General features: G+C 36.0%; 1 protein-coding gene across 6 annotated transcripts in view; it reads left to right on the top strand.

Moving 5' to 3' along the window:
- Positions 1–13,957, top strand: part of crim1 (cysteine rich transmembrane BMP regulator 1) — a 152,082-nt gene that overhangs the window by 114,761 nt on the left and 23,364 nt on the right. For 5 of the 6 annotated variants that reach the window (XM_062974385.1, XM_062974372.1, XM_062974366.1 and 2 more), the window contains 2 exons: positions 5,783–5,911; positions 13,641–13,797. In XM_062974385.1, the coding sequence (XP_062830455.1) occupies positions 5,783–5,911; positions 13,641–13,797 (286 nt within the window). The remainder of the gene's footprint in view (positions 1–5,782; positions 5,912–13,640; positions 13,798–13,957) is intronic. The other variant, XM_062974380.1, reaches the window with a different exon arrangement.

Raw genomic sequence — 13,957 nt, 5'->3', positions numbered from 1 at the left:
GTTGAAGCTCTCTTTTCCATAGCCATACTTTTCTTTCCATTGTAATCTATAATATTAGCAGTCTTCTTTGCCATATCTAGTTCTTTCCTGATTTTGATATTTAGAATTGCTTCTAAAATATACAGAGACAGTCTGATATTTTCCCACCCCTTGTCTCTTCATCTGTGCACTCAGTCTTTCTTTTGCAGTTTATCATGGGCAGCAGTGAAAGGCTAGTGTAAATCATGTGACCATGCAAGCTTTTTCAAGCTTAACTGTTTGTGTATTCAGATAGCCAGAAGTCTGGCAGTAGCTGAACTGGCTTTATTTGTTGAGTCGTGTCCAGTGGAGTGAAAAGTGCTTGGTTCACCCACCCACCCAAGCTTTTTTTCCTGCTGCAGGGGTGAAATTATGCCTTTTGTCTTCTCTTACAGCTTATCAAGAATTAGGCATGCATGTACAATTGTTCTGTAACAGTGGTTGCCTTTTCAGGTGCGAGAAGGGGTTTACTAATATGATTGTATCAACATTTTCAGATATATATAATTTGAATTTATTCAGGAATAGCTGCTAGATTCTAAAAACATAACTAATGAAGGATTACTTTCAACATATTAAATAAGTTCTCAAAGAAAAAAAAGAACAGCTACCTTTCACAATTAAATAAACCCCATGAAAGAAACTAATTTGCAAACTTTTGCAAAAAGTTATTGAAAAGGCATTTGCTTTATAAATAGATAAATATAATATTAACATATTTTGAGTCCTCTCTGGCATATAGCATAAACTGGCACACCTTTATCTGTATCTTCAGTCTCATATATTTAAAAATAAGTATTCCGTTCTCTTATTTAATAAATGTTCATATAATGCTGATTAGCCCTGGTGTCATGCTTTCATTTCCAGCTGATGTCGAGACTGTAAATATCTTCCAAAGCAAAAATATCATCTGGAAAAAAAAAAATCCTTTCATTGCTGGGAGAGGCCATATATGAATAGAACTTTACCTAGGGAAATGACTGATTAATTAGGATCCAAGCTGTTTTAGTCACAATAATATAATCTGAAATGGTTTCACGTGTATATTTACTCTTTAATACGTCAGTGGTGTCAAATTTGTGGCCTTCCTGGTGTTTTGAACTTCAGCTCCCAGAATTCCTGACCATTGAACAAGCAGGCTAGACTTCTGGGAGTTGGAGGACCAAACACCTGGAGGGCCACAAGTTTGACAGCCCTGCCTTTACTTGTAACTTCAGCTTTCATTAAAAGTTTCTTCCTTAATAATATGTATCTAATAGTTTCCTTTCTTGAAGGCTTTATCTAGGTGAGACTTCCAAGAACAAATAGAAGAAATATTGATTAATTCCCAATTCCTTTATAGCCTTCTGTTCTTCATCTGATCCAGAGCACATGAGAAAACCCCAGAATGGTTGTGAGATGGCTCTTGGGTTCTACAGTAGAAAGGGAAGATTTACAAAAGTTGCCATTTTCTTTGTTCTTTGCATGCAAACCTTTGCTGGATTAAATCATTTGTCTTAACTGGAACTATAACAATTGATACAACTCTTTAGAACTATTGAATTTTTCAGAAATTCCTACACTCACATAAGCTTTTGTTAGATAAAAACGTTGGAGGGATAGCATGTAATGCAGCCTTTAGGCCTTGTGAATCTTTCATAAATTCATAGGAATTCCCTTTTAAACAGCTATGTACAGAACAAAATGAAATTTAAACATGTATAAATGTAACGAAAGAATAGACAAAAGTAAGCAATTTGTTTATTAAACTTATTATTTTATAACTTAATTCTATACCTCCCTTTATCATAGGAGATCTAGGCAGCATGCAGTAAACTATCTTAAACATCGTGCATAATTTAAACAAGATGAAGATATACTAAAAAATATCAACAGCTAAACCACTAAAAAAATGACAACAGTTTAAAAACCTTGTATAGGTAAAGGTAAAGGTTTCCCCTGACGTTAAGTCCAGTCGTGACCAACTCTGGGGGTTGGTGCTCATCTCCATTTCCAAGCTGAAGAGCCGGCGTTGTCCATGGACACCTCCAAGGTCATGTGGCCGGCATGACTGCATGGAGCGCCGTTACCTTCTCGCCGGAGCAGTACCTATTGATCTACTCACATTTGCATGTTTTCGAACTGCTAGGTTGGCAGGAGCTGGGGCTAACAGCGGGTGCTCATTCCGCTCCCAAGATTTGAACCTGGGACCTTTTGGTCCGCAAGTTCAGCAGCTCAGTGCTTTAACACACTGTGCCACCAGGGGCCCTCTAAAAACCCTGTATACTTTGAAATAAATTTGTCCCCAAAGGCTATAATAAAAAGCCCTGTTTTGGCTTGCCACCAGAAAAAAAACACCGTTTAGTGTTAGTCAACTTTAAGGATCTCATTGGTATTGCCTTCTTTATATACAGTATGTATTTCTCCAAAGTAATTCACATATTTTTATACGTGTAAAACAGTGGTTGTCATTTCTGAGGGGCCCCATAATGTCAGGGGAGTATACTTTTCCTCTAGCTCATAATCCCAGAAATTTCAGTTTTTGAAAGAAAAAAAAGATAGCCATTAATCTAAAAAGAGTTGGAGGTGCAAAAGCATAATGGGCTGCAAAATGGAAGTGGTTGTGTATAATATCTTCTCTCTTTTTCCTCTTTCCACTCCGTACAAGATTTATTGACTCTAACATATAGTGTGGCTTATGTTTTTGTAAGAGAGAAAAAGAAGGATTGATACCACAAATGTATTTCCATTTATATATTATCCCCATTTATAGCAAACAGTGCTAATCCAAGCCATTTGTGTGGGTTTTCCCCTTAAATTCCACAAAGCTGGATGGTTCCCAGTATAAATACTTTGAAAAACTACTTCCCACTGCTTCTAAAATCAAACTAATCATTTTACTCACTGTTCCCAGAATTCAGCAACTATTAGACATTCTTTGTATATGTTCCATGTCTTCTGCAACTTAAACAGGATTCAGTACTAAATAACTCTAACTAAGCGATTCCACTAGAAACTAAACGGATTTTCTGTTGAATACATCTATATATATATATCTATATCTATATATCTATACACATAATAAAAGTGCAAATGTTTATGTATGTGGCTAGGGTGACCACATACACAGACAGGCTCCCACTTCCACAAATAACTATAACTCCCGCTACTCAGGAGACACCAGTGACCCTCCCTCCAATGACTTTGCAGTTTATAGAGAATGCCATAAACATGTACAAGAACCCTGCCAAGTCCTCCACAAACAACATACTGCCCATCATCCAAGTGAAGGCATTTCATCCTAGACTTTGTGTTTTTCCATCCACCACAGACATCCCAGTGTTCCTTATTCTCTCTATTGGTGTGGAATTTGCATGACCTCGGCCACTGCCGCTCCCATAACCCTTTCTTATTATCTTCTGTGGCACACAGCACACAGGACTTGATCAGCAACTGAATATACTAGAGAGGTTTCGAGGAAATTCGCCATGATTTATAGGAGTTGTAGGTACTGGGATGTATAGTTCATCTGCAGTCTAAGAGCACTCTGAACTCCACCAACAATGGACCTGGAACTAACTTTGTATGCAGAACCCCCATGACCAACAAAAATACTGGAGGTCTATGGAGGGATTTATAGGAGTTGTAGTTCACCTACGTCCAGAGTGCACTATGAACCGAAACAATGATGGATCTGGACCAAACTTGGCATGCATACCTGATATGCCCAAATTTGAATACTAGTGGGTATGGGAGAATTGGCCTGGACATTTTGGAGTTGTAGGTACTGGATTTATAGTTCGCCTGCAATCAATGAGCACTCTGAACTCCACTAAAGATGGAATTGAACCAAATTTGGCACACAAGAGCCCCCATGACCAGAAAAATATTACTAGATCCAGAGAGCACTGTGAACCCAAACACCAATTGATCTGAACCAAACTAGACACACATATCTGATATGTTGAATTTTGATTACTGGAGGGATTTGGGGAAACTGATCTTTTCTAGGAGTTTTAGTTCACCCACAACCAGAGAAACTGTGACCTCCATCAATGATGGACCTGGACCAAATTTGGCACACAAAAACCCCATGACCAACTGAATCTACTGTAGGTGTTTGTGGGGGTCTGACTCACCATAGTGGGAATTGTAGTTTACCCTTCAGCCACAGAGCACACTGAACCCCAACGATGATGCATCTAGAGCAAATTTGCCCAACATAATAAACTTTAAGTACTGATGGAGTTTCTCTGGGCTAACCTGGCATGATGTTAGTTGTACTTAATCCTAATGTAGGTTTGTTTGATCCAGAAAAGCCCCTACATGGTTTGATGCATTTAACCAAACTTGGTACAACTTCTGGGGTTGATGGGATTTGAAGCCCTGCCAGATCTGAGCTGATGGGAGCTGCAGCTCATTAACTGTACAATTTTATAAAATATCTCATTATATTTTCTAATGGGACTAGTGATAAAATCAGAAAGCAAATAATGAGTATTTCTAATAAATAGAATTATAAAATGCCTATCCTGAGCAACACCAGATATAAATGCAATCTAATTTTTAAGACAGTTACAGAATGTGAATATTTACATTCATCTTCCCAATGAAGGTTACTCGGAAATTTGGTAGTATTAAAAATAATCATCTTAAGTTACCAATAACAGTACAGAAATCATGTTTCTTTTTGGTCATAATACACTACTTATAGAAATATTCAGTTTGTTTGAGCATATTAAATCACTTGCTTTCTTTAATTCTACTAATGGAAATATCATATATACAGCCAAGCACAAACTTATTTCTGTTGCGTAGAAATAAATTCTGAAAGTATTTGAAATTATTCATATCTTAGTATAGTATATTCTTGCATGAATTATTTTTACAAAGCAAAATTTATTGTTAAATTTTCTCAAATTCACCCTAAAGATCTGTTGGTTTGTAGGCCATACATGTTCTGATTGTGACTTGCAAGAGTCTATGTAGGTCCCCATAAAACATAGGCTTTCCTGGGAAACATGCATTGAGCATACAACAAAGCATGTGTCATGTAAATCATGACCTTCAGGAAACATCTGCTTGAATTGTTCTTACTTGACAAAATATTTATAATTTCACATCAGATATACCTGAAAGAAATATTTGCTAACATCTACTCTCTTCACTGCCTGTACTGACCTGTAAACATACCAAATGAACTTTAAAACTAATTACAATAATTAAATTAAGAATAAAGGCCAGGTTTTGATGAGCTTCTGTGTCTATTCTGGAAATACAGAATTGTGCCTGCCTCAGTCATTAAGTATTCTTGTCACATCAGGCATTCATGTATACATTAGCAAAGAGTCTATTCATGTAAAATCCTGTATTCCTGACAAACATATAATTGAGAAATAACCACAACAGGGTTTTTGCTGATGATTATACATGTATGTATAATGTACCGCTACCTTAAGAGCAATAGGATTTATTTTAAAAGGTAACGCATGCATGAAAAAATCTCAGATTCATAGCTCAGAGCATGTGATTATTATGGCCTGGGAAATTAAAATATACAGTAGTTGTGCTGCAAGTGTTGTCAAGCTTTTTTCACTGTTTTAACAATGGTGTAACCCGCCTTGAGCAGCAAGGAAAGATGGGTAATATATTATTGTTATTATTGATTACATTTTTCATAAGATGTTTTTCCCAACAAGCATTTCCACTAATGATTTTGATATAACATAATTTTTCTTGTGTAATTTTCAAATTTATAATATTTTATTCTTTGTTTCTTTGCTAGAGCCAACATACATCACAATAGGTCCACCCACATGTTATCCTCTAATGAACTGCACATTAACTGAGATGGATTGTGTTTACGATTTCAGAGTAGACCAAAATGGTTGTCGCATCTGCCAGTGCAAAAGTAGTAAGTATACACATGGCATCGAATTTCCAGTTTCAAAATCACCTGTTGACCAAATCAGTTTCAAAATGTTCTTAACAATATCATCATTTTTGCTTCAATAATGAATCACCTCATATACAAAATTATTGATTCTTGATTGTTCATCAGATTTCAATGGGACAATGCATTTCTGTCAGTAGCTGTGTAATATGAACAGGTTATTGCCCAGGAGGCTGCCCAAGCCCAAAGATCTGTGGCAGATGCACTTCCCTCTATCACATCACCTTCAGAGCTACTACTGGTGAAAACACAGGAAAAAGCTTTTATGTAGCTGTTCCCACATTTTGGAACTCACTCCCTAGGGAGCTTAGAATGGTTCCTTCTTTTTGTGATAGGTTAAGAACTTCCTTCCAGGAAAGCTTTTGGAAACTGGTTTTAACAAAAATTGTTTTTGTGTGGTTTTTAATCTGTTTTAAAGTAAGATTTTAATTGGATTGAATTATATTATTATTAAATCTTGATTTTGTATGTTTTAATATGTATTTTATTATAAAAAAATTCCTTTGCAAGATGCCTTGAATACTAGTCTGAGAAAGACAGGACATAAAGTTTTGGATGGATGATGGAAATACATTGTATTTGTTTGTACTAAAACACATTTGTGTCACATTTTAAGGTACTGCAGATATGATTTCATACCAGTACAACTTTATAAAGTATTGAGTCACTTAGACAGCCCTATCCACGGATAAAGAACATTTTTGTTGTCATTCTGAGCTGCTAATGCCACATAGTTCAAATGTTATTTCATCACCCTGAATATGCCCCATCTCATCTGATTTTAGAAGCTGAGCAGGGTCAAACCTGGTTAATACTTGGATAAAATGACACAAAGGAATATCAAGAATCTCATGATTGAGCTAGGAAAGAACTCTGTCTGAAAACTTGAGGTGCTGTTGCCAGTTGGGGTTGAAAGTACTGAGTTAGATGGACCCATGATCCGACTCAATATAAAGCAGTTTCCAGTATTCCTCTGTTCAGTTACTATGTCAGGGCCCATGAAGTCTCAAAAAAATAATTGAGATATTGTATGTGACTACATACTTAATTACTGCTACTCTTCCTTGGGATGTTTCAAGGTCATACTTTTTGAGATATATCAACATGAGGGAAAACAATCTCAAGTTTAAACCCTACTACCAACAGTCCGGAAAAATATACTAAGCATTTAAAGTTATTTATTTTGTAAGAATGGGGGAATTATATGCTGCTATCACATTTGGAAGAATCGGTTATTGTAGTATTGCTGGCGATTTATAAGAAAACTGATATAGATTGATCCCACATCTAAACCATACACTTTGGATCAGTGGATTTCCTATCTTCACAGCTATCAGTCCATTAAAAAATCCATAACTATTGTATATACTCTAGTATAAGCTGAGGCACCTAATTTTATCACAAAAAAATGGGGAAAGTTATTGACTCGAGTATAAGCCGAGGGTGGAAAATGTAGCAGCTACTGGTAAATTTCAAAATGAAAATAGATAGCAATGAAATTATATTGAGCCATCAGTAGGTTAAAGGTTTTTCAGTATTTACTGTATTTCAAAGAAAAACAGTAAACTATTTCTGTAAGTGGAAAAGTAGGGTCAACAAAAACAATATAGTATTAATGCAAGCTTTTAATGAATGAGAACATGGACTTTACATGACCTGTACAAAGATTTATTGAGGATTCTGGATGAATGGATTCTAATCTTGGACATACTTAAAATTTTATATAATGTGATTTTATTTTGCAATGGTATCTGTTTTATATGAATTGTTGTTTTTACATTGTTTTTAGGCATTGAATTTTTGCCTATTTATTGTAAGCCGCTTTGAGTCCCCTCGGGGAGAAAGGCAGGGTAAAAGTGATGTAAATAAATAAATAATCAATGACATAATAACAGTAACAACAACAACAACTTCATTTGTACCCTGCCCTATTTATCTCTCCGTGGGGACTCAGGCCGACTTCCAACATAGTAACAGGCAAACATTCAATGCTACATAAACAATGCAGACCTAGATATAGATCTATAATTATATATACTAATTTCACATATGCATTTCCCCCTGAAATGTTTGCAAATCCTCTCTCTCTATTCCCTCCAGCAATATTTGCAGGCCCTATATATTTATGTTTATATCTATTTAGAAATCTCTATATGTGTGTGTGTATGTGCATTTCTCCTGCAATATTTGCAAGCCCTACATATCTATATTCATATATATCTATCTAGATATCTCTCTCTATATAGATAATTATATCTGTATAGGATTTGCAAAGACTTGCAAGCATATGAGGTGAAAATTCATATATAAAATAATGTCTACACATAGATACAGATATATAGGTACATTGAACTCTCTAGCTATCTATATGTTTATAGGATTTGCAAAGACTTGCAAACATATGAGGCGGAAATTCATATATAAAATTAATGTATATAGATAGATACAAATATTTAGGCACATGGGGATTACAACGGGAAATGCCTACATATCTGTAGCAGAGATTATTTCAGGTGAACATGCTTTTATAAGATTTATTTGTATATATATATTCTTCTTCCTGACTTGCAAGGGCTTCGTTCCCTTTTCAAAATATTCCCTTGGTTAAGAGCGAAGGAGGCTTTGGAAAAGAAAACTGATAAGGGAGGGTAAGATGAGAGATAATTAGATCATATATTGCAAGCAACAGCCTCCAGGCTCTGCCGGTTTGACCTTAACCTGATTATAAGCCGGGGGAGGCTTTTTCAGCTCATAAATAAGGGCTGAAAAACTCGGCTTATCTTCGAGAATATACGGTATATTCCCCATCATACTCTCTACCTTTTACAAATTGAACTAGCTCCTACATTTTAGGATTAAAACATTATGAAAGCCAGTAAACTTAAACTCTTTTTAAATAATAGATTGAGTTTTTCCTTAAATAAATTTAAATGAAATTGAGCTTCAAACACGGTGGCAGCTAAGAACACTATTTTTTACATTCTTTAGTGAATTATGGTATTATCCTTTAAGTTGAGATCATGTAATTTTAGGGTCACAAGTCCCTTTTGTCCAAAGTGTCTTACGAAAAAGTATCAAACAAGGAAACATTGGAGAAGCTGTGATTTTCTCAGTTAAAATGTATGGCCACTATTTGTTCTAACTTGCTGGTCAAGATTTCTGGTTTTTGCAGGATATGCATAGGTAATTTTGCTCATATACTGTAGATGACATCCTATATATCTGCATCCACATACATAAGATTGCAGGTCCAGGGCTTTATGGAAAATACATTTTCCAGCCTCAAAGAATTTGCAGTCTAGAACTTGACAGAAGTTAAACAGAAAAGATGTAGTGATGATAGAGTAGGCAAGACACCAAAATGTGATCACTCCACTTGATTGTGCTTTATTCCAGGCTTGATAACATTAAAGGCAGTGCGTGGATTTTGTCAAAGGCTTCATGGAAAACTTATGCTTAAGGGGTGGATATGGATTAGAAGGATGCAAGGTGGTGTGATTTGAGTGTTATATTAGCATACTGGGAGACCTTGAGAAAGTCATTCTTTCTCAGTTTCAGAGATAGACCGTCTGAAAATCACACCTAGAAAACCCCATGGTAGATTTGCCTTAGGGTTGCTATGAATCAGAAAATATTTGAAGACACACAGCAAAATGGTCACAATCAAATGAAATGTCAAACCACAGCATTATGTAGTGTAAATTCAGTGGTTGTTTCTTCCGTGTATAGGGGCCCTTGAGAAAAGCGACATTTTGAACAGAGAAGCTACAAGCAGTGAAGGAGTCCTTAACTATTCTATCAAATCCTTTTGCCCAGATGCTCTGTTTTAAAATATCACATGCAGGGATTTGAAACTTAGGTTTATAATATAGAAGCTGACAGAGGGTGCATGTTGCAGAGTCTTTAAAATCTCCTTATTACAGCACACTCCAGACATGCCTGGAGTTCAAGCAGCATCCAAGCTATGGGAGTCTGGAACTGGGTGGACCCCATTAGGATCCTCATCCTGGACAGCAGAACTATTAACATCAACACAATGTAATATACATGTATTATCGCTGTGAATGTTATTTAAGCTACCCTGGAAATTTTAGTCCAAAAAATCAGTCCAAAAAAACAGAGTCAACTTATCTACTGTTCAGTGTAACCTTAACTCTTATTCAATAAGTAACCATCTTCTTCTCTAAGTAGAATGGTGAAAAAAATGTTCATTATGGGAGAAGTCCCAACCCCTTCTACTTCTCAACTATAGCACCCCATCTGGCCTCTTTGAATGCATATGCAAAGAAATTGTGATGACAGCCAGGGGTGGCCAGCCCCCTGAGGTGGCATTGGTGCTTTCCCCTCTATGCTGAATAACTCTTAGCTTATCCATGATCATATCAAAACTAATAATTTGGCCCCCAAACCAGTCTTTGACTTATACGTGAAGTTGAATTATACATGAATATATGTGGTGACTTATTTCACCATATGTGTACATCTGTACCTTGTGAAAATGGTGGAACCAACTGGAAAATCTGTTCAGTAGCATGCCAGTTTGTACAGGAAAGTCTATGACTTTGAAAACGATAATTATCAGGAGCAGAGTTCCTAAAAGCACAGCTAGAAGGAATGATTGCAAGGTATGCTAATGAGAAAAAGGGACAGTTGGACCTAAAGTTGAAGATTCTGGACGGAGTCTCAAACCCAGAAGCATGTAGGTGAATGAGTTAGACTAGATCAGGAATAAAAAGAAGAGCTAATTGGGTTCCAGGGATCTGGAACTGTTTTTAAAGGTCTTTTTCTCTGTCATATCATGCACAATTAATGTATCATTATAAAATACAAATGAGTCGGCCAAAAGTACAAGCTTATCCAAATGGAACAGAAAAAGTTAAAGGATGTCAGTCTTTTCTTTCTTCAGTTATTCAAAATAAATAATGTTTCAATGTCAATCTTACAAAACATACAATGAATCAAGTGTATGTTACAAAACTATATATGCTCCAGAGTACTGATTATTAGATACCGGTCAAATATAGCGTAATACAATACAGAATGGCAGTGTTATACTCACATATAAACTTAATACAAATGTATTTTTGAAAATAATTCACAGAAGCATTTCTCAGTCATTTTGTATGACTTCTGAGAAAATGTCTTCATATAAACATCCTTGGAAAACAGAAGGTGAGTGGGTATTTTGATCTGAAAAGATAGGTTTAACCTACAGAGGATGATTCTGTTAGATTTGTTTTTTAAGTCATTTGGCTAAACACTGATGTCAGTGATTATAGTGATATCTGGATTCAGTTTGAATTTGTAAACGTTAGGAAAGTTTATCACACTTGTATTTTGTTTGACTTATATAGACTGCTTCATTCATTCTCTCTTTAAAACAATTACATTTGTTCATTTGTATGATTTGTCCAGGGGTTGAGATCATGATAATTGCCAACGCTTTCCTATGCTATGTATAATATTTAATTGTTTTTATGTATGTTTTAGATTCACTGTCAAAAATGCATTCATTGTGGTTTTAATAAATTCCCTATTACATTACTCTCATGCCGGAATTATTAATAGCTGCTTTATTATTTTTCTGTAATTGAGGAAAAGCAATTATGCTTTTGGATACTATTCTCCACCAATTTCTTTAAAAATCTGGTGGTGTAAAAGTATTTTGACTATTGCATAGCAATTTCTGAACTGTAAGCCTAAACTTATTACATAGATGTCCTACTACTTTAAGCACTATTATTTAGCTTTAGGGGTGTAACTGTAGGCAGGCTCCTTAGTTGCAATATACGGAAGCTATTTGCATATTGTTACACCTGAATTCACCCAGAACTTTCTCTGACATCCTCACTGCAGCAGATTCCAGTTTTGTAGAGGTATAATGATTTTTAAATTGCAGTTTTCCTTAGTGAGTGGGGTAGATTCCCACTGGCATAGAAGAGCCCTTTCTATTTAACTGTTGCCTCTGGATTTTAAACTTTGTCTTAATTTATTTCTTCCAGAGGGACAAATTAATTTGCAGTGTTTCATTAAGCCATTTCCAATATTTTCTTGAAAGTTCACTTTGTCCATAGTTAATACATCTTGGTTCCAGAACATGTAATATAGAGTAAGTTATTAAAAGGCTTGGGGCCCCTGGTGGTGGCGCAGTGTGTTAAAGCGCTGAGCTGCTGAACTTGCAGACCGAAAGGTCCCAGGTTCAAATCCCGGGAGCGGAATGAGCGTCCGCTGTTAGCCCCAGCGCCTGCCAACCTAGCAGTTCGAAAACATGCAAATGTGAGTGGATCAATAGGTACTGCTCCGGCGGGAAGATAACGACACTCCATGCAGTCATGCCGGCCACATGACCTTGGAGGTGTCTACGGACAACGCCGGCTCTTCGGCTTAGAAATGGAGATGAGCACCAACCCCCAGAGTCGGTCATGACTGAACTTAACATCAGGGGAAAACCTTTACCTTATTAAAGGCTTTGGCTCACTTACCATGTTTTCCTCCAGAATGCCCCATTCGTTCCTCCTCCCCACTCCATTCAAGCAGAGTTGACTTTCTATATGTCTCTTGACTTTCTTTGTATGTGTGAAGCTTAGGTTTTCCCTTGTTTTTAGTGGGGGGAAGTCTGGTAAATTTGGAGTGTCTCCAGACCTGTCCATACTACTGTTTTTTGTGTATTTATGATGATTTTGCTATTAGAATTTTAGGTTTATGTTGTCTCTTTAGTTCCATGGCGGTTTTGTGAGTGTTATATTTCACCAAGAAATGGTTTTATCAATTGCAAATTGCCATTTATGTTTTAGATTTAAATTGTGAACATGTGTCATTCTAGATGGCATTCTGACCAACATAATCAGTGAAGGTTCATGCCCAGCACTGTGTTAAAATGCTTAGTTTCTGCAATAAAGACACATTAGTCCTAATATATGACTGCCCAAAATTACCAAGAAGTTGATGTAATGAATCAAATTATAAGTTCTGATTTCCTGTTGAATGATACAGAATTGAATTACATAAACTTGTATGGCACGAGTCCGAAATAAATAGGAAGCATAATTATAAGTGCACTATTACAGTAGAGTCTCACTTATCCAACATAAAAGGGCCAGCAGAACATTGGATAAGAGAGATCCAACAAGGAAAGATTAAGGAAAAGCCTATTAAATGTCAAATTACATTATGATTTTACAAATTAAGCACCAAAACATCATGTTTCACAACAAATGGACAGAAAAAGCCGTTCAATACATGGTAACATTATGTAGTAATTACTGTATTTACGAATTTAGCACCAAAACAATGTATTGAAAACATTGATTACAAAAACATTGACTACTAAAAATTGGCTACAAATAAAAATATAACTGCATAAAATGAACTTATAGTAACAACATTGTCAGAAGTTAAATATGTAAAAGTATGTAAAGTTCAGCCCTTGCTGCCTAGAAAAACAGCTGTAGATCCGGACAGGAGGTGTACTGTGTTGGATAATCCAGAATGTTGGATAAGTGAAAGTTGGATAAGCAAGACATTGTTTTGAGCTTTTATTGTGTCAATGTAAATGCATAATTAAGAAAAATTGAGTATATGGGCAAATTCACACTATGTAACATTTCTAATGCCAATGCTTCATGTCATGTATATTTATTTCTGAGATGAGAGTTATTAGTCTTTGCTAAGCTCCATGTGTTCTTTACAGGAGAGGAACTGTGTAATGATCTCATGTCAGATTGTTCTTTGGATTGTGCCTTCGGTTTCCAGACTGATGCCCACAATTGTAAGATCTGCCAGTGCCGCCCACGACCGAAGAAATGCAAATCAGTAGCATGCGACAAGGACTGTCCATATGGATATTTGTACGTATACTTACGTTATACTCATGGCTGAAAAATAAGAAAAATGTAGAGGTGTGTTAAGTGTATATTTTTTAATGAAGAGGCTGTAAAATAGCAGTAGAATTTCCTTTTGATTATACACACCAAAAATTGCAGTCCTGTCCACCTGTTTGGTAAACCA

This window comes from Anolis carolinensis, chromosome 1 (genome assembly GCF_035594765.1).
Source record: "Anolis carolinensis isolate JA03-04 chromosome 1, rAnoCar3.1.pri, whole genome shotgun sequence".
NCBI lineage: Eukaryota > Metazoa > Chordata > Lepidosauria > Squamata > Dactyloidae > Anolis > Anolis carolinensis.
This window is presented reverse-complemented; position numbering and strand designations above follow the sequence as displayed.